We start from the raw sequence: 26,819 nt of genomic DNA, 5'->3' as shown, positions 1-26,819 counted from the left end.
CGCTCTTCCAGAACATTTGAGAACTACAAGTTCAACCGCAGCTTTTAAAGCTCAGCTAAAAACTTTTCTTTTTCCTAAAGCTTTTATAACTTGAATTGTTCTGACTTTTATACTGCCTGTTTGGTGCATTCTCTTCCCCTCCTTATTGCTTTACTATGATTTTATTAGAATGTAAGCCTATGCGGCAGGGTCTTGCTATTTATTGTTTTACTCTGTACAGCACCATGTACATTAATGGTGCTATATAAATAAATAATAATAATAATAATAGAACTGAAATCGTAGAGGGCTGTCTAAATGGGGCTCCCATAAGGCCATTAAGTCCAGGGTCTAACATTATCTAGCTGCACCACTGACAAGCACTTCTGCATTTATTGCAGACGCATTGACTAGAAAGTCCCTCGGTACTTAGAGGGCGAGTACCTGTGGCTAGCTGGCTGGTTTGCCACTACTGCTTTAAAGCGCTTTATAACAGCTTTGACAACTGTTGGGGCCCAGGACACATGGCATATACAATTTTCAAAACGTTTTCAAAGTGCTTTAAAAGCAGTAGTGTAGATTCCCCCCCTGGACGTCATATGCAGACATGCCTGGAAAAGCCCGTGTTGTGGTGGCCATTTTGTCACCCTCACAGTAACCTCCCCACCCCCATGGCGCTGTCCACAGTGCTGATTCTTCCGTTCCGCCTGGTGGGGGGAATATAGGGAAGGGTGGGGGAGGCGCGACGCCAGGGGACTTTCTTCTCGGCGGTCGTTGCCTGAGGGCCACCTTGCTGCGTCGTTTTCTTCGCGTGTGTTTGGAAAAGGGCACCGCTCCCTCCCTCCCTCCCAAACGTTATAGACTCGAGCAGCCAAAGCAGAGCTGCCGTGAGTAACGCTGGAGGTGCGGGAGCGAGAGGCGTCTCTCCCGAGCTCGCAAAACTCCCTCCCGCGCCCAGCAGCGGCGCTCTGCTCGGACTGAGGCAGAGGGAGAGCAGGCGGCGGGGGAAGTGGGTCAGCGCCAGCTCGTTTCGGCTCCCGCCTCCCCTTCCTCGGCAGCCCTGTCCAGCCCGGGGTGCTCCAGAGGCTCAGCGCCAGCGGGGCTCCATGGCTGAGCGAAAGAGGCGGCGGCCATAACTCGGGGCTGCTGCTGCTGCTGGACGAAGAGCCGCTGCGATGTCAGGGTGCGGCATGGAGGCGGATTACCCCGCCTTCGAGAACCCGCTCTGCGGAGAGCTCAAGCACATCTGCAAAAGGCTCAAAGAGACCTACAAGGAGATCAAGGAGGACCTCACCCCGTACAAGGATGATCGCTACTACAGGTAAGAGAAGAGGGCAAAGGAGCAGCGCCGGGGGAGGCGGGCGGGGTCTTTAGTCCGCCCTTCAGCCTCGAGCCGGCGCAATGAAGAGAGAGCGAGAGCGCGGGCGGAGGAGAGGCGAGGAGAGGCCCCTCTCTGCCTTTTCGAGGGAAGCAGCTGTTTGCATCATCGGTGCAGCTGGGGCCAGTGGAGGCTAGCGGCTCCGATTTCCGTGGGGCTGGAAATACATTCCGGGTTTCAGTCAGAGCAAGCCATCGCTATAAAGAAGCTAGCCAAGGGGCTGAGCCCTAGCCCCAAATTAGGTCGAGCACCTTGGGTAGCTCTCTTAGAGCTCTGGCTGTTTCTGAGTGAAACCCCGAATGGATTTATCGCCCCACGGAAAACGGAGCCACCAGCCTCCAGTGGCTGGGCCTATTTCACTGATTTATTGTATCTTTAACCTGCCGGATCACAAAAGTTTTCTGTGTGTATTACAAAGCTTAGGTTACAAAAGCTCTCTCTCTCTCTCTCTCTCTCTCTCTGTAATTGAAGATTCAGAGCAGTCCCCTAATGGGACTCCTCAGTAGTCAATGGGACTCCTCGCTAGTAAGTAAGCAGTTTAGGGGACCTCCTTTGCCCAGAGGTGAGACTTTTTCATTCCGCCACATCTCCCCCTTCTCCCCCTGACGGGGGGCTGCGACAGTGGCCAGCAGCACTGTTGCAGCAGCTTGGGCTCTTTCGTTTCAATATGGCTGTTGGGAAAGGAGGGCTGACTTCTCCCAGCTGAGTGATCCGTTGTGGCTCGTGGGGGTGGGAAGGTTATTTAAAAAAGATGAGACATCATTGCTCTAGTAATTTTCTTGACTGTTGTTGTTGTTGTTGTTGTTAACCATTTTCTATTTAAAAAATTGAAAAGCTGGGAGCTCCCTCTCCTTCTAAAGAATCTATCCTCTTATGATGACTTGGAAGATATAAGAGAAATAATCAGGGCTTCACCTTCTCCCAGAATTCCTCAGAATCCAAGATCTCACTCTTCCCTAAACCAGGGATGAGAGTCTTCCTCTGTCAATATATTTCTTCTTCAGATAACTGATTCCCCTTTTTTGGGGTTTTTTTTTTTTAAAGAAATGTTCTCATTTCTGCAAAATCAAAGAAGTTCTTTCCCTTAACCAGAAACTAGAGAATTATTACTCCCTGGAGTAGAACTTCAACTATAACTAGAATTAATTAGTTCATGCACATACAATGCAGCATGATCTCACTAACCAGTTTCTACACATAATTTTATTTCCCTTTGAGGTGCAGGCACATTCTTCAGACTCTAGAAAAATATTTTTAAAAAATCAATCTATTGTAATATTGGCTGAAAACCAACTCCACTAAAACCAACAGGGTCTGTACTATCTCCAACAAAATGAGAATTTCACCCTATGTATGTTTACTGGCTAGTAATTCTTACTATGCCAATGGGACTTACTCCCTAGACAGGGTGATTGATTGTAGGCTTAAATCACAATTCTCTGACAGGAAGTGATCTAGGAAAATAAGAATTGCTCATGCAATTTACCATGCACACTTATATATATCTACCCAGAAGTAAGTTCCATTTCATTGAAGGGGGCCTTATTTCCATGTAAGTGGGTACAGTATTGCAGCATATGGCATGCATCAAGTTGAGGAAAGCTGGTGTAGAGTTCCGTCTTTAGCAGAGGCCAATGAAATACCCCTGGCATGCTCACGACAGATTGTGATGGAGACAGCATCCCCCCATCCATCATTGAGTATCTCCACTAACATCTAGTGATAGGAATATATGATCTTTGAGCAGGGAGGTTCCACTTTCAGCTAATATGCCTAATAGTCTTGGGGCAACAAATTCCATAACCTGTGGTTGCCCTGGATGAACCAAAGGTGATTCAATTGTTATCTGTGCCTCTGCCTTGTGGAACAACACCTATTGTCTTATAGTAAAAGAGATGTGCATATTTAAATCTAGTTGGCCATTATTTTTATTGCACTATGGATTTATCCTTTTGACCTGAATTACCAAATCAGTCAGAACCTTGGAGTGCTGTTTAGACAGAAAAGTGATCTTCTGAAAAGAAACTAGTATCATGTCTTTGTTTGTTTGAAGAGGAAATTACTTTAATTTTCACCCTTGAAGCAGAGACAACATATTACTCAGGTTAAAAATAGCATAGACTGTTGCTGACTGCAGGCATATGACAAACAGAACACAAAAGAATTGTAGGTAACTGTGTTGGTCCCTTGGAAAAACAAAAGCTATACTGTGGTAATACTTTTATTAGGACATTTTGATGCCTGATGCAGATCAGCAAATGGCACCTTCCCTCCCCATGCCCAAGTCAAGGTGCATAGTGACCAAGGGAGAAAATCCCCAATGCCTCTCCCTGAGGTAAAAATACAATAATAATAAATTGAATAACTAAAAATTAAGCCACCCTTTCATCACAGCCAATGTCAGCTGCCAAAGTTGGCCACATCATTCTGCCTAATGGTAGGCTCAACTCTGTTTGAACCAACTTTAATGGCACTGGTAAGAACACTTTGTACTCCAGGGGTGGGCAACACATGGCCCCTCCTTTTCCTTTTAGTGGTCCAATATCTACTATAACTTCTAGGGAGCACCAAGAGTAAAAAAAAAAAGGCTTGCAAAGAAGCTAATTCCGAACCTTTTGGCTCTCCATAGTGACAAACTATTTTCGGTGCTGCAGGGTGTGTGCATGGTCCATGGGAAAGCAGCAGAAATGCCCCCCTCAGGCCCCAAAGTTGTCCATTCCTGTTGCACTCGTGGGTTGTATACAGTAGTGGCTTTGAACTAGCAGAATCTCAATTTTCACCAACCTCCTTACTTAGGAGGCATCAGTGAAATTCAGATGCCTAACCTTGTGTGAACAAAAGTGCTAGTGCAAAGCCATTATTAGATACAGTCCCACGTTTATTAATCTGGAATAACTGCCATCCATAGTTCTGTACTTATGCAAATTAGAATTGCCAGTCTTTCGTGCAATTTAAAATGTGGGAAGACGTATCTCCTCCTCTTCAGCCCAGCAGTGACTCCATTTAGATTAGAAGAACATAATGAACGCCTACGCTTTAAAATTTAACACTACTCATAAGAACAGAAGAAAAACTATGCTGGATCAGACCAAGGGTCCATCTAGTCCAGCATTCTGTTCAGACAGTGGCCAACCAGTTGTCGACCAGTAGCCCCAAGCAGGATATGGTGCAAGAGTACCTTCCCACCCATGTTCCCCAACAATTAGTGTATGCAGGCTTTTTGCCTCTGATACTAGAGGTTTCACTTAGCTATCAGGACTAGTAGCCATTGATAGCCTTCTCCTCCAGGAATTTATCCAATCTCCATTTAAAGCAATCCAAATTGGTGGCCATCACCACATCTTGTGGTAGTACTTGATGTTGTAGATCACAAGCTGAATATGAGCCAACAGTGTGATGTAGCTGCAAAAAAAGCAAATGCTATTTTGGGCTGCATTAGTAGAAGTATAGCTTCCAAATCATTTGAGGTACTGGTTCCCCTCTATTCAGCACTGGTTAGGCCTCATTTTGAGTATTGCGTCCAGTTCTGGGCTCCACACTTCAAGAAGGATGCAGACAAGCTGGAGTGTGTTCAGAGGAGGGCAATGAGGATGATCAGGGGTCTGGAAATAAAGCCCTATGAGGAGAGACGGAAAGAACTAGGCATGCTTAGCCTGGAGAAGAGAAGATTGAAGGGAGCCATGATAGCACTCTTCAAATACGTTAAAGGTTGTCACACCGATGAGGGTCAGGATCTCTTCCCGATCCTTCCAGAGTGCAGGACACGGAATAATGAGCTCAAGTTACAGGAAGCCAGATTCAGGCTGGACATTAGGAAAAACTTCCTGACTGTTAGAGCAGTACCACAATGGAACCAATTACCTAGGGAAGTTGTGGGCTCTCCCACACTAGAGACCTTCAAGAGGCAGCTGGACAGCGTTCTGTCAGGTATGCTTTAAGGTAGGTTCCTGCAATGAGCAGGGGGTTGGACTTGATGGCCTTGTAGGCCCCTTCCAACTCTACTATTCTATGATTCTACTTTATCTGTCCTGAATCCCCCATCAATCAGATTCATGGGATGACCCTGTGTCTAGTATTATGGGGGAGGGAGAAAAATGTCTCCCTATCCACAATCTCCACACCATCCATAATTTTGAACTCCTCTATCATGTCTCCTTTTATCCTCATTTTTTCCGAGCTGAACAATCCTAGCTGTTGTAAGTGTGGTCTCACCACAGATTTGTATAAAGGCAGTATGATACTGGCAGTTTTATTCTCAATTCCTTTTCTAATTATGCCTAACATGGAGTTTGCCTTCTTTACAGTGGTCACACATTGGTTGACACTGACTATACTTAGAAATTCAATGAGTTTATTCCTAGATTACAACAGTGCAATCCAGTGCATGGTTAGACTGAAGAATAGGGAACGCTGGGAGTTGTAGGGCTTTTTCTTGTCTAGACATTGTTAGGATTGTGCCCTAAATCTGTGTTAGTATTTAAGGTACTGGCCATCACCCAATCTTGTGGCAGCAAATCCCGTAAATTAGAGCACTGGCATAAGAAAACTCCCCACAACTCCTCAGGATCCCTGTCAGTTTTTCCGATCTGACACCTCTATGAATAGCATCAGTGGACTGATAACGGAGTAACGGTATTATAAATGCCTCCGGTAGCCTAATGGCACAATCCTATGCATGTTTAGACAGAAAAATTCCTACAACTCACAGCACGCCCCAGCCAGGATTTTCTTGTCTAAACATGCATAGGATTACGCCTTAAAGGCTGTTCTGAATTACCAGGGAAACCTCTTGCTCCTCTCAGCAGCCGCCTAAAAGTAAAAACACTACAACTCCCATGAGTCCTTGCGGGAAAGCTCTGCATCTTATCGGCCTGAATCTCGCGTAACGGCCCAGAGGAGACAAATAGCGAAGAGCGGCAGCCCCTTTGGACCCTCCGTGGCTCCCTTCTCGGTGTTCAAATTTCCCCACTCGTCCAGCTCGGACCGAAGCCCTTCGCAGCAGCACACGGGCGCGCGCCTCTCGCGAGCCAGGACGAGCGCTTCTCGGTCACGTGCCAGCCCCTCCGCGGTGCCGTCGGGGCGGGGCTGGTGCGCCGGGTGACGCACGCGGAAGTGCTGTGGGTGGCTTGCAGCTGATGCTGCCACGGAGCTGGGTGGATGCGCGGCTGCAGCCGAGTTAGGAGACCCGCTGTCGGAGCGAAGGCGCCGCGGTGCGCGTCATGGACATGGACCTGTGAGTTGGGGGCGCGGGGGCTGCTTGGGCAAAAGGGGAGCCTTGTGCGCCGCTGCCCAGACCGCGGGCCGCCCGCCGACTGACCCTCGCCAGCCCTGCTGGCTTAGGGGTTGCGGTCCCACCCGGCACCGCTTAAAACGCTTGAAAAGCACAGGCTGCGAGAGAATGGCTCCTATCCTGCCTAGTGAGGCTGGCGAAAAGTGCAGGGCTTAAGAACGTAAGAAAAGCCCTGCTTGGGTAGGTCTAGTCCAGGGACCTGCTCCCGGCGGTGGCCCGCCAGACGCTCACAAGTAGAACATGGAGACAAAAGCCTCCCCCCACCTTATATCCCCAGCATCTGGTTTGAGCTCACTCAAGCCTTCACCCTAATACTGTCCGTGACACAGATGAGTTCTGAAAGCTGGAAAGTAATAGTTCCTCTGAACACGTGTGAAATGCACATTTTATATATAGGCACCACTACTGTTCCTCCACTTCCACCCCTTGTTAAGATCCGGGTGTCATTTCTACATAAGTTTTTGAGCCATAGCATTAATTTTAGAAACGAAGTATTGAAGAATGGGGTTTTCTTCCCTTCCCTATCTTTATTAGTGAACTGTGAGGGAAATGAATTTGTGTCGTTTATGGATTTTAGTGGGTTGGATTGTGCTACATTTTTTTTAGTGAGAATGCACAGTGGAAGAGAGAAGGAGTTGACTCACAACACCACAAAAGCCATGATAAAACTAAGGTTGGGGTATATAAATTTGGACGTTGGGTGTAAATGTGCCCAGAATGTCGGCTAGGTTACATTGTCATAGAAGAGCTAGCTTAAATGTTTCAATGAAGCCCATGAGTTCCTTATGCTTTAATTTCTGCTGTTGCATCTAAAGTGAATTTGCAGACTTTGTCCTTGAGAAGACCCAGGAGTTTTAGAAATCACTTGAGGCCCTATAGTAGACCTCCCTGCAGGTGAAACCTACATGCTCCAATTAATATATTACAAGGAAAACAGAGAAACAGTATGTGTGTCACTTGTGTTTGTTTGTGCACTCCCTTGTTTCTTTGTAACCTATGAATGACTCTGGGGTAGTTGCAGATCCTTAGTAAGATTGCTTAGCTGAAGGTTTGTTTGCAATGTTTGCAGATGTCTTAGACAAGATCAGCTTAGTTTGCTGCATTCGTTCTCATTGTCAGAAGCAATGAACAGACACAAGTTAAAGAACCTGGTCTTAGCTTTAAAACAGCCTTCCTCAACCTGGCCCCCTCCAGGTTCCTAGGACTAAAACCATCTGCATCACCAGCCAACATGGCCATCTAGAAGGCTAAAGGTGCATTCCTATACATGTTTAGAGCCATGGCTGGCAGGGGAATGCTGGGAGACATAGGACATCTTTTGTCTAAACATACATAGCATTGTGCCCTAAGAGGCAAGGTCAGTGGATCATTTCCTACCTCTCCTGTTTGTGTTTCCTGCTAAGGACCTTAAAATGCTGATAGAAATGTCAGTGTAAAACCTGGGGGTTACTTCCCTGTTATGTGCTGAATCCCTGTCATAGCAAGCATATCAGGTCCCAGCGGATTTTCACATTGACCACTTCCAGTGACAGTGCCTTGAATAAAGCAGAAATTAAGGCTATTTAGGCAATATGCTGGAAACAACTCACACTGTACACTTTTAAATTGATTTGCACATCAATAATGGAATAATATGTGGCACTATAGAGTGCCTCTAAGTATTCTACAAGTTTTACATAAAGTATGTAAAGTGACTAAGAGGCTGAGCTATCATAGTGACTAAGAGACTGAGTTATGAATCAGGAAGTCTCTTTTAAATCTTGCCTCTATCATGGATTCATGTAGGCAAGCCACTTTCTCTCAACCAGTCCTCCTATCTGCAATATGGGGACTAATAATACTGACTTATCTTTCAGGGTTGTTGTAAGTATTGCAACTAGATAATGTATGTGAAGTGCTTTGAATACTTGAAGCATAAGAAGAGCCCTGCTGGATTTTACCAAAGCCTATTTTCTCCAGCCTCCTGTTTCCCATGGTAGCCAACCAGATACCTATGGGAATCTCACAAGTCTTTTCTTTCACTATTTTCTCCAGTAACTGGTATTCAGAGGCATGGAAAGTAAACCTGGTTGAGTTGACTCCAAAGTAGACCTCACTGAGCTTATTCCCAAGTAAAGTGTGCATAGGATTTTAGCCAAAAGCAGATCTCAGTGTGACCTGTGATTGATGTAGGTAATAGAAGTAAATGCATAGCGGTTCCTTGTGGAATCACTGCTTTTACTTCTGCCTTTAGGGAAATGGCTTGTAGTGCTTGTATTAGTGAACATGCATTTGCACAGGTGACATGGCAAATGGGTCATCAATCCATCTAGCCCAGTATTCTCCAAACTGATTGGCAACAGTTCCCCAGGGTCTCAAGCAGAGATATTGACCTGTGGCTGCTCAAACCTTTTAATTGGAGATGTGTGGGATTAAACCTGGGATCTTTTGCATGAAACACATGCATTCTACTGAGCTGCAATCTCTCCCCTTGTGAAGTGGGCACAATACCATGCATGCTTAGACGGAAAAAACTATAACTCCCAGTATGCCTCAGACAGCCATGATTGCTGGGGCATGCTGGGAGTTGTAGGCCTTTTTTTTCTGACCTAACATGCATGACATTTCGCCCTTAGAAAGCTATTCTAACTTCATGCATATGATGAAGTGGACTGTAGTATACGAAAGCTTATACCATAATATATTTTTTATCCTGAATGGAGGTCAGCCATTGTTCCCAGAATGCTAGGTATAATCTGACACCTGCCACATCTATACCAGTGTCTAAGGGAGCAATCGTATTGTGACTCCTGTCCTATACCAGTGTCTAAGGGTGCAATCCTATCATGATAGGCATCCTATGCCGAGCAGGAGGAGTGCGGAGGTGCTTTAGCTAGAGTGACCAGATACAAAAGAGGGCAGGGCTCCTGCAGGTTTAACTGTTGCGATGAAGAGGGAATTTCACCAGGTGCTGCATGTATAAAAATAACATCTACTGAAATTCCCTTTTCTATTCAACTGTTAAAGATACAGGAGCCCTGTTCTTCTTTTCATATGATCATTCTATATAACATCTGGCCTAATTTTGGGATTTCTTTGTTTCTTTCCCCATCATCTGTTTTTTATAGTATCTAGCCTGATGAAGAGTTCTAGAAAACACAAAAGCTTGCACATTCTTTTGTGGCATTTTGGTTGGTCTTTCCCAACTGTGGATTTTGGATTTCTCACCCCCTCATGGGTCAGCATGCCTGCCTTTCTTTTTTATTAGTCTTTAAGGTGCTACAAGATGCGTTGTTATTTTTGCTGCAACAGACTTAAGGCAATTACTCCTCTAGAAATATTTTTGCAATGTATTGCCTAAATTAAGATGGTAATGGGAGAGGCATGGGTATACTTCGTCACTCTTGATTACAATATATGCCCTGAATTAATTCTAGGTAGTTTTATTCCCTTCTCCTCCTTTAAATCTTCTGTTTTCTCTCTCTCTTCTTCTCTGATGCTGCTGAGTGATGGGGTTAAGACGTCTTTCCCTTTAGGACTGTTGCATCAGAGGTAAATCAGGGATGACTTGGTGGATGTGTTGTGCTCACAGGTTAATACCCCAAAGAGAGAATATTTCTTTTCTGTATTGTGACCTTGGAATGTGTTTGGTTCCCCATGGCCTCATCTTTCCCTGCAACTTGGCTGGCTTGCATGATAGTTCTGAAGCAATTGCCCTGTAAGCTTTACTTGCAGTGCACCTGCTCCTCTGCTTAGGGGCATTGCAACCTGGATTGCATGGGAAGAGACTGACTGGAGAGTTTGGTCTGAGTGGTGTTTTCCTCTCCCAGTTCTGGCATTATGTGTATGAAAAGGGAGCAAGCCACCAGCTTGTGTATACTCTTGCTTCCCCTTTTCAACCTTGCCCTGCTGTCTTTAACTAGAAAGTAATGTCTGGCCCAGTACAATACCAGGTTGGATCTCATTGCGTTTCCTGCTACATGGAGGAAAGAGTGGCTGAGTTCAGACAACACATTAGTCAACACAGTGTTAAAACTCCACTCAACAGTTGAGTTTTTAGGAGGTACTCCCCACACAACATGTTCTAACTCCACCATTGTGTGACTGTGGGCTACCATGGAGTTGAGTAAAATTCATCACAATGTTTGACAGTTCCGCCAATCTCTCTCCTTCCCTGGTCCTCCCGATGGTATCCCATCAGCCATTCCTGCAAAAAAGCAATCCTGGCAGCTGTCCTAGAGCAGCACTCCTTTCGCCGCTCTTGCCAAGGAACTCTGTAGCTAGTGGCAAAAGTCAACTCAGTGCAACAGAAAACTCCATGGAGCCTGCCACACAACATGCAACACACCAGTTGTGCAGGAACTCTCCTCTGCACAGTGTGGATATTCAGTGTGGAGTGTTTTCCCAAAAAAACCACTGTGGGGTGGAGTTTTCCCGCCAGACAACACGTTTCTCAATGGTGGTATAAAAACTCCACCATGGAGTTCTAAAACCATCGTTGAGAAATGTATTGTCTGAACTGAGCCAGTGTCTGCTGCAGAGCGGGGTGTGAGTGTACTTGCTTGCACACAGGGGGGTGACTCACAATGGGATTTGTGGGTGTACGCTTAAACTTTCCCTGCCTGCCACTTTCCTCCTGCAATCACTTCCCCACCACTTCTAGAAACCCCAGTTGGAAGAACTGTAGCTGGGTATCTGTGTAAAGGAAAAACAGGCTTGGGAAGATTTGCACCCATACTCGACTGCCTTTCAGATTGGTTCCCAGCCCCATGTTTGCAGCTGAACATGGTGATCTGCCCTTGATTAAGGTTTTCCCTACTTGTTGCAGAATGCTTTTTTAAAAAAAATAAAAAATCTCTTGCTTTTTAAACTTTTGCTTTGCTCATGCTTCCTCCTCCTGTTCCTCTTAACCAGATAATTTCTGTAATGTAGAGTAAAAGCATTTGTTTCATGAGAAAAATGTAACAGGAGGAAAGTGCTTCAAAATAATATTTTCATTCTGTTTTGAGTTTAATAGGCAGAATACTAGAATCAGTACTAATGGTCAGTCAACATGACTTTTCAGTAAACCTGTTACAGTTTGGTTAATCCTGTTTTAGTTTGGTTAATGTATAGATGGCAGACCAACCATAGTTTGAAAGTCTGCCCCATAATACACCTTTCTGCTGCCTTTCTTTTGCTTCAAGGACAGCCTTGCATGTGGAAAAATGTTAATTCATCTCTCCGTTATTGTTGGATGAAACAGCAGATTTTGCCACTTGTGCATATCTGTTCTATGTAAGTCAACAGTAGGTTGTACATGTACATAAAGATTGTGACAATTATAAGATCAAATTTCCATAATTATAAGATGATCTAATGTGTGTCTTTACATCATAGGTAATGGAACCATAACCATTTCTTAGTACCCATAAAAGAGAATATTTTTTTCTGGGTTAGGGAAAAGTTCTTGTAAGAGGTGGTAAAACTATTCTGATATGAAAGCGAGTTTTTGCTGTGTAAAGAGCTATTTAAGGGGTATGCCATACTGTGGGATATATGGTTAGAATGATCATGCCACCAATCTTATCAGCACTTTACAGCACAGTCTCACAAGTCCCGTTGCACTTAATGAGGCTTACTCCCAGGTAAGTGTGTATATGATTGCAGCCTGGACATCAAGCTCAATCAATAGATTGAATACCGCAGACACTTATTCAACCCCGCAGACACTTATTCAACTCATGGGTTGAGCTTACTGTTTCTTCAGCTTTCTGATGGTATGTTTAAAGAACAACAACATAAAGTGTTGTTATTAGGTACTTGCTGTAAGAAAACTAATGACTTATTCTTGGTCTCCTTATTTGCAGGCTGGCTCCAATGCGATTGTATACACTGTCCAAGCGCCACTTTGTCTTGGTCTTTGTTGTCTTCTTCGTTTGTTTTGGTTTGACTCTCCTAATAGGTATTGCAGGTAAGATTTTTGCCTTTTCTTTAAAAGGTTGGATTCTGTGCATCCTTATATCACATTCTCCCTTGTTGCTTTGTTAGTGAGATAAACAGCCTGAAAGGTATCCATGTTTGCACACTTTCCTTATATTTGTGTAATGAGTAGTCGGGGCAATTAGAATTCATCAAATGTTTGAGAGTAGTGGTCCTTGGTGTCACCCAAGAATAACAAAAGACCAGAGGCCCTGCCCACCAATCCTACTCATGGGTCCATTTTTGCCTTTGTACTCCTTACTCTATGCTGTCTCACATATGACTATCAAAAGGTTCAAAGTATGCCTATTTCTTCTTTCTGGAATGCCATCAACTCCCCTCCACACTATTTTTCTTATCCCCCTCCCCCATCAGCATTCTGTAATAACGCTCAATCCTCATTGGGCTGATTTTGGAACAGGAGTTCCCTCAAGTCGTCCCTCCCCCCAAGTAATAATAATGCATACTTCTGCAAACTTCATGGTTTCCTCATGTCTTCTGATAGCTTCCTCTTGTGCATGAGTGGTACCATTTTGGCTTTAGAAGAACTTGTACTTGAAAAAATGAGATTGCTATTGCAATAGCAATGTAGTCACAGTGGAAAACAAGGATAGCCAATCAATGTTGTGGGTGTGGCCCTCAAACCAATTTTATCTAGCCTTGGTAGCCCTACCTAAATGTTCTATAACTGTAAGAGACGTGGCAATTTGTATCAGATTGGTTTGTAATTTTGCACAATTGTAGACCTCATCAGGTAGGTCATGGATGCCAAGTGTCAAGTTATGAGTTCAACAGTTGTCATTCTATTAGCAGTATAATTGTGAGGCTTAATAATGGTGGGACCTTTTTTTTTTTGGCAACTTACTTGTTATTTTAACCTTTATTCTTCTGACCCTCTGCCAATGTATATAGCAGAAGAGCATGTGTGCGCTCATAAGTCCATGTTTGTGGTTTGTAGCCCAATGCAAGTTTGGAGGTATCTGACTAAGAGAATCTCTACATAAACAGCTCATCACAGGGTAAAGTCATTTCTGGACTTGACTGCAGGTGGGGAGCTGCATGATTGAATACTTAAACATAAGAAGGGCCTCGCTTGATCTGTCTACTCCAGCCTCTTGTTTCCAGCAGTGGCTAGCCAGAAACCCACAAGCCAGACATGAAGACAAAATCCCTCTCCCATTGTTTGTGCTCAACACCTGGTTTTCACCTGACTATGCTGAATATGGAGGTTCCATAGCCATTGACAGATCTGTGCTTCTCTTATAGGAGGAAACAACATACTCATAGAGAGTTAGCCTATGAAGGAGAAGACTAGGCAGAAAATCTTTTCGCTGATATACAAGTGTTTTGTGAGCAGGAAAATGCAAAAATCTATATCAGGGCACTATCACAAAAATCTTCATCAGGCAAGGTGTGGGGGAAGAAAGCTGGCTGATGTTGAAGCCATTAGGGCATCAACCTGGTATGCTCCAGATGTTTTGGACTACAACTCTGAGCATATCTGACCATAGGCCATGCTGGCTGGGGCTGATGGGAATTCAAGTCCAAAACATTGGCAGGGCACCAGGTTGGAGAAGGCTGTTCTGTTAGGTGCTGTGCAGGTTTTAGGTTGAATTTAGGCTGGCACCTAGGTCTGTTAGGACAAGGAAATGTACAATGGTTGATCCACCATTTTTGAAAAAATAAAATTCGACTGTTATTTAGATCAGTGTCCATCTTTAGAAAAGACACACAGGTTCCTTGATAAATGGAAAACATGTGTTTTTAATGTGGGGAGCATTAAGTCTAAAGTGATATAACCCATAGTTTTAGCATGTGATGAGCTGTTTGTCCTATAAAGAGTCTTTGAATTATATAGGATGTGGTACTGGAATCTGGGGCTAGACTCTTGTGTTAGACCCTGCTGTGCTGTAGAATTCTGTGGGGAATGCATATAAGAGATTTCCCTTCGTTTGATATCTGTGTAAAACAAGTATTAATTGCTATTCATGACAGGTGCTTTTGTGTAATTGTGTAAGGTTTCCGTAATAAAGGTAGTCATTTGCATCTTACATTGCGCCAACAACTATTTGAATATTGAGCCCATGTCTCTGTATATAGGTCCCCATGTCATTGATTCCGTTCATGAAACACCTCAGTTGAATAATGGATCCAAGGTAAGTGTTGTTAAAGTGTGCTTATAGATGTGCATTCTGACTTTACATAGCTTCATCTATGAAGAAGTGCCTAAGAATTAGGTCATGGCCCACCTTTGTCGTAAGACATTACCATTGACACTTTTGCTGTGTCTTATGACTTCAACATGTGTACCTCTCCTGTAACAATCTTTATAGCTGTGTAATATGTTGAAGTAGAAGGGCCGTGGCTCAGTGGTAGAACATATGCTTTACACATGAGATCCCAAATTCAATCCCAGGTGTCTTCAGTTACAGATTTCACATAGCCATATTTGCAAGACTTCTGCCTGACTCTGGGAGAATTGCTAGCAGAGTAGATAGTACTGGGCTAGGTGGACTAGCAGTCTGATTCTGGCTGCTTCATATTAGCCCATAAATTCGCTTCTGACCTTGAAAATATACTCATTTGGGGAGAGAATCTTCTTGGAGAACTCTTGGTATATTTCTGGTTAAAAATGAGCAGTAAGGTTCAGCAATCCAAGGCAACTTTCTGTGAAGTGACCTTTCACTCCACAGAAAAGCTTGCTGCCTGCAGGTTTCAAGGTTTCTTAAGGACTAGAATATTTCCTGTGGCTGAGAATTGAATCATGTGTTTGAATTTTTTCTAAAAAATTTTTTTGACAAGTGTTATGAGTTACCATTAATGGCATATGTATAAGTTATATTAATTTTGTACAAGTAACATACAATTTCTCGTGTTTGTGAGAGATTTTTTAAAAATATGCTCCATTATTGCTAAATAAGTTTACCTGATCTTGGGTTAGATAAAGTTTAGACAATTAACACTTAACAGGAATGTGGTGGTCAGTTTTATGTATGGAGATGTTTCATTCACCGGCCTTAACTTACTGATAAAATCTAGAATAGCTAATACAGTAGAATGAATTAATCTGATGTAACCTTTGTTTCCATTTTGTTCTAGATAAGTCTGTTAAAATTCAGTTCACAACCATTATCTACTTATAAATTCAGTTCACAACCATTGTCTACTTATAATCAGCAGTTATGGCTAACATGTGTAGTGCAGTTGGAAGAACCTTACGGTAAGAGTGTTTAACATTTATTTTGGATTACAGTTTTATTACACTATATTAATTATTATAGTATGTTAACTACATACATAAGCATGGGTGTGCATTGCATGGGTGTACAATGTAGGGGTGCCTAAGCCATACATATTGTATCAGTTTTGTGGTGCAGTTTGTCAGGTGCTTGATTAAACCCCTTGTTTTACACAACTCAAGGCAATAGAAATGGGGGCATTATTAAGCCTGTGGTGGACTGCAGTACATTGCTGATGTAATGCATACAACTCAGAGGATTGGTGCTGTGCAGCCCTGGTTTATCCAGTGGTGCCAGTTTACACCAGGAACATAAGCACCTAGTCGGTATAGAATGGCTGTATGCAAAATCTTATGGAAAGTAAGGTGCCAGAAGAATATCATTATGGTTGCTCAGTGGGTTCAGTTAGCCAGAAGGAGGGTTTTTCCTCTTGAGGAAAGCTCTTCTGAAAATAAGAGTGTGCTCCAAAACATCAGATCTCATGGAATTTTCATAAAACATGTAAGGGCTTCTGCAATAGCTTTTAGATAATGGCCAATAGCCTGCATTATGCATAGTCACTTATGATGGCTTTTAGTATGTACATAGCAGTCCGTGTGTATTTCTATGCCAGTGTGTACTTTTTGTGTCCTTGTGTAAGCTGTATTGTGTACTCTTTGTAAAAGGGCAGAATATAAATAAACAGTAATTGTAGTTATCTGAATACTGAGTCAAAGCCTGCAAATAGATGCATTAAAGTTTTGCAGATAAAGCTCTTCTTGGGGAGGCATCTGTTCTTAATGAACATGGAAATAAGCAACTTTTGAATAAAGCAGCTTTAATTTTCTCTGGATGTCAAGTTCTATGACACATTTCACACCTGTATGCTGAAGTTACAGATGTATGTAACATCTACTGGCCTGGTTATTTGCGTGCTTTCTGGAGTGCTCCTCTTATTGGCTGTGCTAAGTACCAATCGCTATTGTCCTGCATACAGGCACCAAAACAGAAGGCTCTGAAACTAGTGGACAGCTGTTATTTTTCACCAATCCCTGGCATTTGAACTAGCTGAGCTCAAGCACCAGGAAGGGAAATGTTCGCAAGGCATAGATCATAGAAGGCAGGTGTTAGCAGATCACTATCACAACTAACAATGATAGTTTGGTATGATTTCAAAACGTGCTAGCTTCAATGCACAGCCGCTGTTGAGGGTTGAAATGTACTATTGGATCCATTGATTTTGGGTTACTGCATCTGCTTTCTTATTTCGAATGGATGTATCCCAACCCTCAACTTATAGTCTCTGAACAGTATTTCACTTTTGTTTTAAAACTTCAGATAATAAATGGAAAGCCCAGTTTAATATGTCGGTTACAGTATGTGGTATAACAGAGAATGCAAGCATACGATATTTCAACAAGGAAAATTACACCAGCACAAGGACGCTCAACTGTGCGCAGGTAAATGCATTGTGAAATTTTTTACAGAGGAGTTAAAAAGCATGTTAAACAGGTGAGGGGTGGGCGTATCTGTTAGAGAAACCTATAAACACAATAGCAGCTTATGAGGGCCAAGGTTTACATTTGGCATTTCAGGGAGTAGTGATGGGCAGTACTTTCTTGAGAAATCTTGGAAAACATTTGTCAGTGAGGACTGACTATTCATGTTAGGTGAATGAACTCATTATTATTATTAATAATAATAATAATAATAATAATAATAATACGAAAACTACGTGAAGGGAAGGGATATATCTGAATGGCAGAGTGCATGCTTTATAAATATGAATCTGCAAGCCCTGCTTCTGGCATCTTCAAATCAAAACAAGATTAGGGCTATTAGTGCTACTGTGGGTTGTGTGGAGAGGTTGTGCAAATAGAAGGCAACCAGTCTTTTCTCCTCCTCCTCTCTTCAAACCCCTGTAACCCTAACAACCTTCTCAAGGGGATCAGAGGCCTTCGTGAACAGTGCAGGCTGTGTTACACCAAACTGCAGGGGGGAAGCAAAAATCCTCTGAAATCGGGCAGAGGAACCTTTCACGAGTAGAGCTCCACTGGTACAAGATCTCTCTGCCCAAATTTGGGCGATTTCCCCCTCTCAGTACAGTTCTGTGTGACGCAGCCCATGATGTTCAGGAGAGCACCTGACCTTCTTGGCTGTTGGGGGGGGGGGGCGTACAAGGGGCTGCAGAGGAGAGGAAGAGAAAAATAAAATTGGTTGCAGATGACCTACGTTCTGCTTCCACAGCCCTTGGATACAGCCCCAACAGTTTTTTGATCTGTTAGCTCAAATTTCCAAGAAGATGCTGTGGCTCCAACCAGCACTCTTGTTGCAAGTGTTGATTGCAACCAGTGGTCCCAGATGAGTCTTCGTTCTTTGTCTTTTGAGGACAGAGCACCCAGGATGTTATGAACAACAGAGAGTTTTAAAGAAAGTTAATGTAAGAAACAGGATGGAGGTGCTCTCACTAGGGAAACTCAAACCATTAATGAGTGCATTTCCACATTCAGGGATATGTTCGTCAAAGGACTCTTTGATGTTGGTTGTATCAGTCTAGGCAGATTTGTGCTAATTGCGTGCATGCATGCACACACATATATATTCAAAGAGGAAAGTTGATTTTATTTATACAGGAATGAAAAATGTACAAATGATCAATCATGGGGAAATAGCTTGTTGTGATAATAAAGCAGTTATATGACTCCTAAATCGGATTCAATCAGTTCATGTGACGAACCATCTTAGGCATATTATACACATGATGCATAGAATAAAATGGATAATGTCCTCATACGTGCACAGGGTGGGAGAAATAGCTCAAAGATCTGCTTGGTGTCTAAACCAAGAGTTGCTGTGCATGGAAGACTAGGCTTCAGACATGCATGATGAGTCCAGGTTTAAATGGGCTGGGCTATAGTTCTAAAGAGCCTGCAGGAGATGGAGCTAGGTAAATTGGGGCTCTAAAGCTATCTGGGAATGAGAAAAGAAGAAAGAGGCTTGGGGAAGGTAATGCCAGATCAGGGAGAGAAAACAACTCACAGAGTCTCTAGCTAGGGCAGTACACAATGGCTGGTCCTTGTGCAGAGTCACCGTGGTGAGGCAGGATGAATTGGGTATCTATAGTAAACACTGACTCATCAATTTCTAGTGCTTGGTATGCCAACCATTTCTTCTTGTTTTCTCTTCCATACCTTTAGCACCATTGAAGCCACCAAAGCTTCAGATTTCATTGCCTATCAAACCAACTTTTCTGAAGAATTTGGCTTGATCCCAATGACCATGGAGAGGAAATAAGGGGAAGCACATACAGTAAATAGGAGACCTGGTCATGATTCTTCACACTGGTTGACTAGGGCAAGGCTGCACTAAAGTGGTTGGGCCTCTTACCAAAAACTAGTTGAAAAATAGATTGATTGAATTACTGTACACATGCACCCACACATGCCCAAAGTGGGTACTGTGATTGAGGCTATGATTTGTAGGGAGAAGACCTCTAGAAGACAGCAGAGCTGAAAGATACTCTTTTGGGGATCACATTGGATCCTTCCTGGAGGTAGCACCAGGGTGTGAGGAAACTCTTCAGTGAAGGAAGCCTCAAAGAAGGCTAACCTAGGTGGCCAAAATGTGTGTTCTAGGGAATAAAGTTTTGCAAGGCTCTGTAGCAGAATCTCTAGTTCCATGGCTTAAAAGTGATTTCAGCGGAAGAACAAGTTCCAACAGATACAAGCAGGACAACTGGGCTTGTCACACAATCAAGAGCTTATGATACTGGATCTTGGGAGGCCAGGAACCAAGTGACTTCAGCAAAGGAGGGAGGGTCTGAGAGCCAGTGGGACTGGCGAGGATCACCAGAACACTGAAGGCCTGGAGTTTGGGGTTCTTATAGAGTGGGAAATGGCTTTGGGCAAAGCAGACAGTGGATCTAATATGGTGGATACAAAATGGACCAAAATCTCTTCACGGCAGTACTTCTCAGTTCTCATAGAACCTCTGTCTGGCCACTGTACTTAAAACCAATTTAATGTAACACCTTGAAGGGTTACAACTCTGTGCTCGGGGTATCCATTTCTACTTTCTGATTACTATGCCAAACCCAATCATGCAGCATTTAGTTTGGTGCTCCTTGATGAAGTCATATTTTTTTAATATTTACCTGTGTACTTGACCACCTCATGGCAAGATCACTCACTAAGTAGTTTTCCCCATTCATCCGGAGGTGCAAGCCGTCTAGTCTCTTCTTTATGTCAGGTGCCAGGATGAACAACTTAAAAGTGACAGTATCATGTCACACCAAATACTGGAGTGAAGTGGCTTTCATGCTCTGTGTCGAGAAGTCTATGCAAAAAAACCTGAAATGCATCTCTATTTTTGTTTAACAGGTAACAACTTTAAACTGCTACTATGTTTATTGTAGCAGTCAACACAGCCCTAAATGGCTTGAAAGCCCAGAAGTGTAAAAAGACAATCCATGTGATTTTGTTCTGACTATCCTTGTGTTTCTTTCCCTGCCAATCCTCCCTCCCCCCCATGTGCCTTCATAGCAATGTGCTGAATTTATTGTGGTTCATCTTGGTTACCTGAACTACATTCGCTATGTGATCACTGTCGACTTTGGGAAACTTTCGCATGACTACCATGTCAAGAGTTACAACTTCACAGTAAGTGTAATAGTTAAAGGAAAAGAAAATGAAAGTTTAATTTTAATTTTAAATCTTTGTATTACATAAAAAGGGCATGCTATTTCCCAGTAATGTGAAAGGACTGTAATGAGGGGCCAAATGAACGTCTGAAGGGGGAAGAGTTTGTAAGCTGAGGTATAGCCACTGAAAAGGCCCTCTCACGGCCAGACACATTTCAGAATTTGGTGGGACTGGGAGCAAAGCATCTGTGGATGGTCTCAATAGTACAACAAGCCTGTGTGGCGATACCTTTTATTTTTTATTGTGAACTATATTACTAAAGGACAAATTTGAAAGAGGATCAGAGAAATTAATAAAGAGGTAATTAGTCACCTCTGTTTTCCACACTGTTTGTTGTCAGCTGGCCTCTAAATGCTAATATAGACCCTGTTCAGATGACACACTAAGCCATAGTCGTTAATAATTTTGAGCTAAACATTATGACTTAGTGTGTCATGTGAACCATTCCTAACCATGTTGGTTGTATAACCATGGTTTAAACATGCACACTAACCATTTATTGCCAAAAAAATAGCGGCCTAACCATAGTTTAGTGTGTGGTCTGAACAGGCCCATAATGTGTACTCTGGTACAGCAATTGACATGGCCTAGGTCAGACTTCTCCAGCTTGGAGCCCTCCAGAAGTTGGCTGGGGATGCTGGGAGTTGTAGTCCAACACAACAGGAGGGCACCAAGTTGAAGAAGGCTGCCCTAGAGGCAAGTAACAAGTTTTAGGGGGTGTGCTTCAAGTTGGACAAATTCGCATTGAAAGGAATCAGGTTATTGAGTTTACAATGAAACATGTTATATCTTTGTGAGTATGTTTGATATGCTATGATGCTTGGGTTCCACATGGAATTTTGTGTATTCCATGCTGTTCCTTTAGCTAGTATAAATTTACATTAGAAAGATCATACTGACTTTGGTCTCTGTGAAATTCTCATAATTTGAGTCTTTTGATTTTTACACAATTCATCCCCACACCACTCTAGTAATATCAGAAAGCATGCACAGCATAGGCAGTTAATTCGATATAGCTACTTCTCATGATAGCGCTGTACGTGTTGATGTGGAAGGGAACCATAGTGAAGCGTCTCAGATACACCAAAGATAAAAGGGCAGGATTTAACACTGCCCATCCACGAGCGGAGCTAACTGCCACGACACAGGCTCTGAACACCAGACCCGGCCAAGGCTACTCCCTGCTCAAGCCAAGCACCACCGCTTGATACGCCTGAGGCGAGGGATAAAAACCACCTTCCTCCAAACTATGTGGAGAAAGGGGTTAAATGGAGAAGGATTTCAATATATAAACTGTGAGTTATATGTGCTGATGTGAATTATTGTCAGAGTGGGTGCTAAATGTGTAAACTTCAGATGATAAATGCCAAACAGACACGTGGGATTTTTGTGGTAGTTAAAACAAAATAATTAAAATTTCTTTTTAAAAGTTCACAAGCTTTGTTTCAAATTAAAACATTTTAAAACCTTTTTGAAGCCTTTCATCTAATCCTTTCACCCATTCACATACGCGCTTTCCTTCCTCTCACACAATCACTCTTGAGCTTTCTTTATTATCAGTATTGTTTAATATACATCAACTATGTGCACACCACACTCCAAAGACAGCAGTCTCTACACTGAACCTCAAATTCTCCAGACTTTAAGTACTCTAAACACAGAGTTAACACACAGAGAGCACTAACAACTCTAAGAGTACCTAAAAAGTCTCCTTCAATCTCCTCAGTCATTCCCTTATATATCACTCCTCCCCCTCCCCAGACATTCTGACTCCACCCACTCAGGCCAACATTCTAAAAACCACAGACTTACAAACTTCAGACATACATTTGGGAACTGACTTGTGGGGTGTAACGCCACACTAACCACCAATTCTGGTCCATGCACAGCCAGCCCCGGCCACTTCCAGTCCACGAGTGGGCCCTACTGCTTGTGGAACGGCAATTTAGCTGTTCCAGAGGCAAGCCCTAAAATGAGTGGAAATGCTTGTTCCTGGACAAGGGCAGGTTGGTGAGGTGTTGGATCAGCATTGGAACCTGCCCAATGTGTGAGTTGGCCATCAGTCCTTCCATGTGAAGAAAGGATGAATCATTCTTCACCCTTCCATATTGATTCAATATAATGGATTTGCCTTGGTGGTTAATTAGGGAGGTCCAGCTGGCTGGCATGATGTCTGTGAAATATTATTGGTGCCATCTGTATTCCTGGAGCTTTTTTATTATTATTAACATGTTTATTTCTTTCTTTCAGTGGAAAACATATAACCCAGCCTTCTCGCAAGTGGAAATCTGGTTCCGATTTGTCTTTGTAGTTCTCACTTTCATAGTCACAGTGAGTTTCGGCTCCTCAGTTAACTTTAATATGAGATACAGAGATGGCTCTGGTGGGAGAGTTTAGTGTTTGAACCATCTGACCAAATCATACAAAAAATAGGTTGTGCTATTCTGTAACTAATATAGATCAGTGTTGGCAGGTATGCCCTTCCTAAGACAGACTAGCCTCTACTTGACTTCACCTGTTGCTGGTCTGCTCTTCTTGTTTTCTTTGTTGTTCATTCTGCTCTGTCCAGAACATTAGAGTTGATTTATGCCAGAGGTTCTCAAAGATAGTTGAGAGAAAGCTTTCTTGTCTACAGTTTAACGAAACACATATTACCCAGCTTTGTGGGTAAATGTTTCTTTGTCGGAGGGGGTGGGGTGAGGCAAGAAAAATGGCCAGAGGCATAGGTGGGATTCAAAATAGTGTGAGCAGTAAAGAAAGAAGAAAACAGAAATAAAATAAGGGGGTAGATTTGGTACCTGGGACAGAAACCAATGTTGCGCAAACAGGCTTCCCTTGTGCAACAAAAGTTTCTCAGCTCCTCCAGAGTATCTCCAAGCCCTTCAAAGCAGATTTTGAGGTTGCACAGGGGGAAGGGGGAGTTGGTCCCTCTTCATTGTGCTGAAGGCATTTTGTGGATGAATTCTACCTATTATGTCACCACCACCACACTCACACACACGGCCTCTGTGGCTTTTTTTGGCACTGTTGTTCTCCTAGGGCAAAATGTTGCCCTATGTAAAACCAGTGATTTTAGCTACTTCCTTTGCCCATCAACTGTCTGCTCTGATCTCTGAAACACAAGAAATCCCTGCAGAGCTTGCTCTCTAATGTGAGATGTGTTACCTCCACCCCTCCTCCTCTTCCCTTTTTCTGAAGACAAATGGGTAATGTGTAATCTTTGCTGTTTTCTTTTGTGTTCCTTCGCAGTGTCTCTTTGCTCACTCCCTGCGCAAGTTCTCCATGCGAGACTGGGGAATAGAGCAGAAGTGGATGTCTATCCTCCTTCCCCTGCTATTGCTTTATAATGGTATTTATATGAATTAGATCCTGCTATGAAGGGTTTCTGGGACTACACTTTACAAAACCTGCTTTTTTCACATGGGTGAGATTTATGAAAGGAAAAAAAATCAGTCAATTATACTGTGTTTTAAAATGGAGTTAGTCTGAGAGCCAGTATGATCTAGTGTAACATGTTGTTTTGGGCTATAACACCTGCCAATCCTCACAATTAGCTAAGTTGGTTAGAGGTGATGGGAATTGTAAGCCAAAACATCTAGAGGGTCACAAATTGCCCACTCCTGATCTCGGGGAAGAATTTCAGACTTGACTGAGTACTGGAATGGCTTCTTTGTTTGTTTGATTTATTCATTTTTTCCCCATCTTTCAGCCTAGGGCAGCTAACAAAAGGTTAACAATTAAATATAATAAAATAAAACTATTAAGAATATATAAAACAAGTGGCTGAAAAGCAAAAGCAGATAAAAACAACAGTAGTAGACTTAAAATCATCTATCCAGCAGCAGGAGAAAACAATCAACAAAAGAGGCCAAAGGCCTGCCTAACCAAAAAAGTCTTTGCCTGCTACTAAAGGCCATCTGAGCAAAGGGCTAACAGGCCTCTGTAGGAAGGGAGTTCCAGAGTCTGGGGATGGCCACTGAGAAGCCTGTGTCAAATGACAGTTCTGTTACCGGCTTACTAGCATGATCTTTGGCTTCAAGACAGTGCCCAAGTTCACATACTAAAAATAAAAATGGGAAGTACCAGTGACTTTTCATAGTGCAGCTTTACAAATATGATGAATATTCAGATATTCCCATGCCTTGTTTGGCAATCTCTTGTCTCTTAGACCCACTCCCAGTTATCCTTTCCCTGGATGGTTATATCAGATGTCAGATCAACCTAGCAGCAGTTACAGAGCTTATGGATAAAATTTTTGCTTTCAGTCTTCTAGGTTCCAAGGCACTGCCTCCACCCAGTTTTGGGGATTCTTCCTCAGCCCCTTGCACTACAGCCCATTCATCAGGGTCCCCTGACTGTTAGTGGAACATTTTTGGGAAGGGATGTGATGGAAAGGAGGGGCTGGGGAGCTCAGTTTCCGAAGCTCTGTATGTGCATTTAATCCTAGATCCAACACAAAGTTTAGTAGGAGGTGTCCTATCACTAAATTCCTTCCAAGAACACTACTGAACTGAAATCCTTAGCAGAAAGTTCTGAGAATGGCCTATGGAAAATGCTTCTTACACATTGCAACCTACTTGTTGTTCCTGTCATGAGACTGTAGCGGGTTGGGGCAGAGAGGGAACACTTTATCGTAGGAGTTGCAGTGGTGTCTTGTGACTCTCTGTCTTCCATTTCCTTGCAGATCCATTTTTCCCCCTCTCGTTCCTGATCAACAGTTGGTTTCCTGGAATGCTAGACGACCTCTTTCAGTCACTATTCTTGTGTGCATTGCTGCTGTTCTGGCTCTGTGTCTACCATGGGATCAGAGTGCAGGTAAGGAGAAGATAAGATTAGTGCTACTTAAATTCTGTCCTTCATTTTTATGTCTCTGTGTGTTCATTACTTTTTATTGGATAAACATTACTTAGGTCACTATTAAAGCCTATCCAGAATAATAGTTCTAGAACAATTTGACTCCAAATGAATAAATAATATTAACAGATGGACTCACGTGTTAAAACAGCAAGTGTAATTTACTTTGCAACCTTTTTACTGTGGCCGTTCCTAGAGATGTCTGATCTGGCCATGGTCACGTATACCTCAGTAACACCCTGTATGGGCTACTGTAGTGTGCTCTACATGGGGCTGCCTTTCAAAAGTGTTCGGAAACATCACCCAGTCCAGAATGCACTGGCCATACTGTTGACCAGGGCTGGTTACAGGGAGTACACAACCCCATTGTTACAAGAGAGAATCTCTACAAATTTAACTGCCATTCCCTGAAGAGTGGTAGATTTTCAAACTGCAGGCTGACTCCAGCTAGTAAGACAAACTACTGCAATGTGTATTAATATTTCACAATATTGTAAATTAACTGATGGCTGAAAGCAAGTTTAATTTTCTTAATCTGTCTTTTTTTTATTAGGGAGAAAGGAAGTGCATAACATTCTATTTTCCTAAATTCCTTATTGTTGGTCTTCTGTGGTTGGCTTCTGTAACATTAGGAATATGGCAGACGTAAGTAACTTCCTTCTTTTCCCCTCTCTGATTGCTAAACAGTGAACAAGGAGAGCAGTACTTTAATGGAAGTCTTTGCAGTCCTATTTCCCCGTATTTCATTTTTTCTTTAATTGTTACAGCCATAAGGAGATTCACGGTTTCTCCACACTTCCCTTTTTCTCATTTGTTTTACTAATAGAGAAAATGCTCTCAAATGACTGCTGTATTCATTCATAGTAGTCAGGGCTGGCGCTACCATTAAGCCAACTAGGCAGCTGCCTAGAGCGCAGACCTCAGAGGGGCGCAGTACTGACCTTTAAGGGTCACAGTTTTATACAAATTAGCTGTTTTAAGAAAAAACATAATAACAGGAAAATATAATAGTTCAGAAACTCTTCTTGAACAGCTGAATTGAAGTTGGCAATTTGTGTGTGTGTGTGTGCAAGTAGCTCACCTTTGCTAGGGCACAAAATAGTCCTGCACCAGTCCTGATGGTAGTTGATTATATTAAAAGAGAATTTGCTAAGCTATATTGATTGCCTGGCTATGAACATGTGTCCAATGTTTTCCTGCAATATACAATAACCCACAATGGAACCGGAAGTTACAATCTAAAAACTCATCACACACAAGGAAAAAGGGATGGATAGGAAAGAGGAGAAAAGGAAGTAGCCTTCTTTCAGTAGGGCTGGTGGAATGGCCATGCTCACCTTTTCATCTCCCTCAGTTCAACCTGCTGGAATGGCTGCTAAATATATAGATAAAACATACTTTAAATGTGAAAATGAATTTATAGTTAAAACTTTAGTTTAAACTATTAGCATGCAGTATGT

At 42.8% G+C, this 26,819-nt stretch overlaps 1 protein-coding gene across 2 annotated transcripts in view; it reads left to right on the top strand.

Moving 5' to 3' along the window:
- Window positions 1-1,018: 1,018 nt before the first annotated feature.
- TMEM181 (transmembrane protein 181) overlaps window positions 1,019-26,819 on the top strand; it is a 36,555-nt gene continuing 10,754 nt past the window's right edge. Inside the window, exons 1-11 of one of the 2 annotated variants that reach the window (XM_063124494.1) lie at window positions 1,019-1,300; window positions 10,134-10,178; window positions 12,476-12,579; window positions 14,688-14,743; window positions 15,687-15,807; window positions 17,144-17,265; window positions 20,347-20,463; window positions 22,756-22,836; window positions 23,755-23,854; window positions 25,190-25,320; window positions 25,913-26,004. In XM_063124494.1, coding sequence (XP_062980564.1) covers window positions 1,155-1,300; window positions 10,134-10,178; window positions 12,476-12,579; window positions 14,688-14,743; window positions 15,687-15,807; window positions 17,144-17,265; window positions 20,347-20,463; window positions 22,756-22,836; window positions 23,755-23,854; window positions 25,190-25,320; window positions 25,913-26,004 — 1,115 coding nt within the window. In that variant the 5' untranslated portion in view covers window positions 1,019-1,154. Of the gene's footprint in view, window positions 1,301-6,466; window positions 6,591-10,133; window positions 10,179-12,475; window positions 12,580-14,687; window positions 14,744-15,686; window positions 15,808-17,143; window positions 17,266-20,346; window positions 20,464-22,755; window positions 22,837-23,754; window positions 23,855-25,189; window positions 25,321-25,912; window positions 26,005-26,819 lie in introns of those variants that run through there. The other variant, XM_063124495.1, reaches the window with a different exon arrangement.

Source organism: Elgaria multicarinata, chromosome 4 (genome assembly GCF_023053635.1).
Source record: "Elgaria multicarinata webbii isolate HBS135686 ecotype San Diego chromosome 4, rElgMul1.1.pri, whole genome shotgun sequence".
Taxonomy (NCBI): Eukaryota; Metazoa; Chordata; class Lepidosauria; order Squamata; family Anguidae; genus Elgaria; species Elgaria multicarinata.
This window is presented reverse-complemented; position numbering and strand designations above follow the sequence as displayed.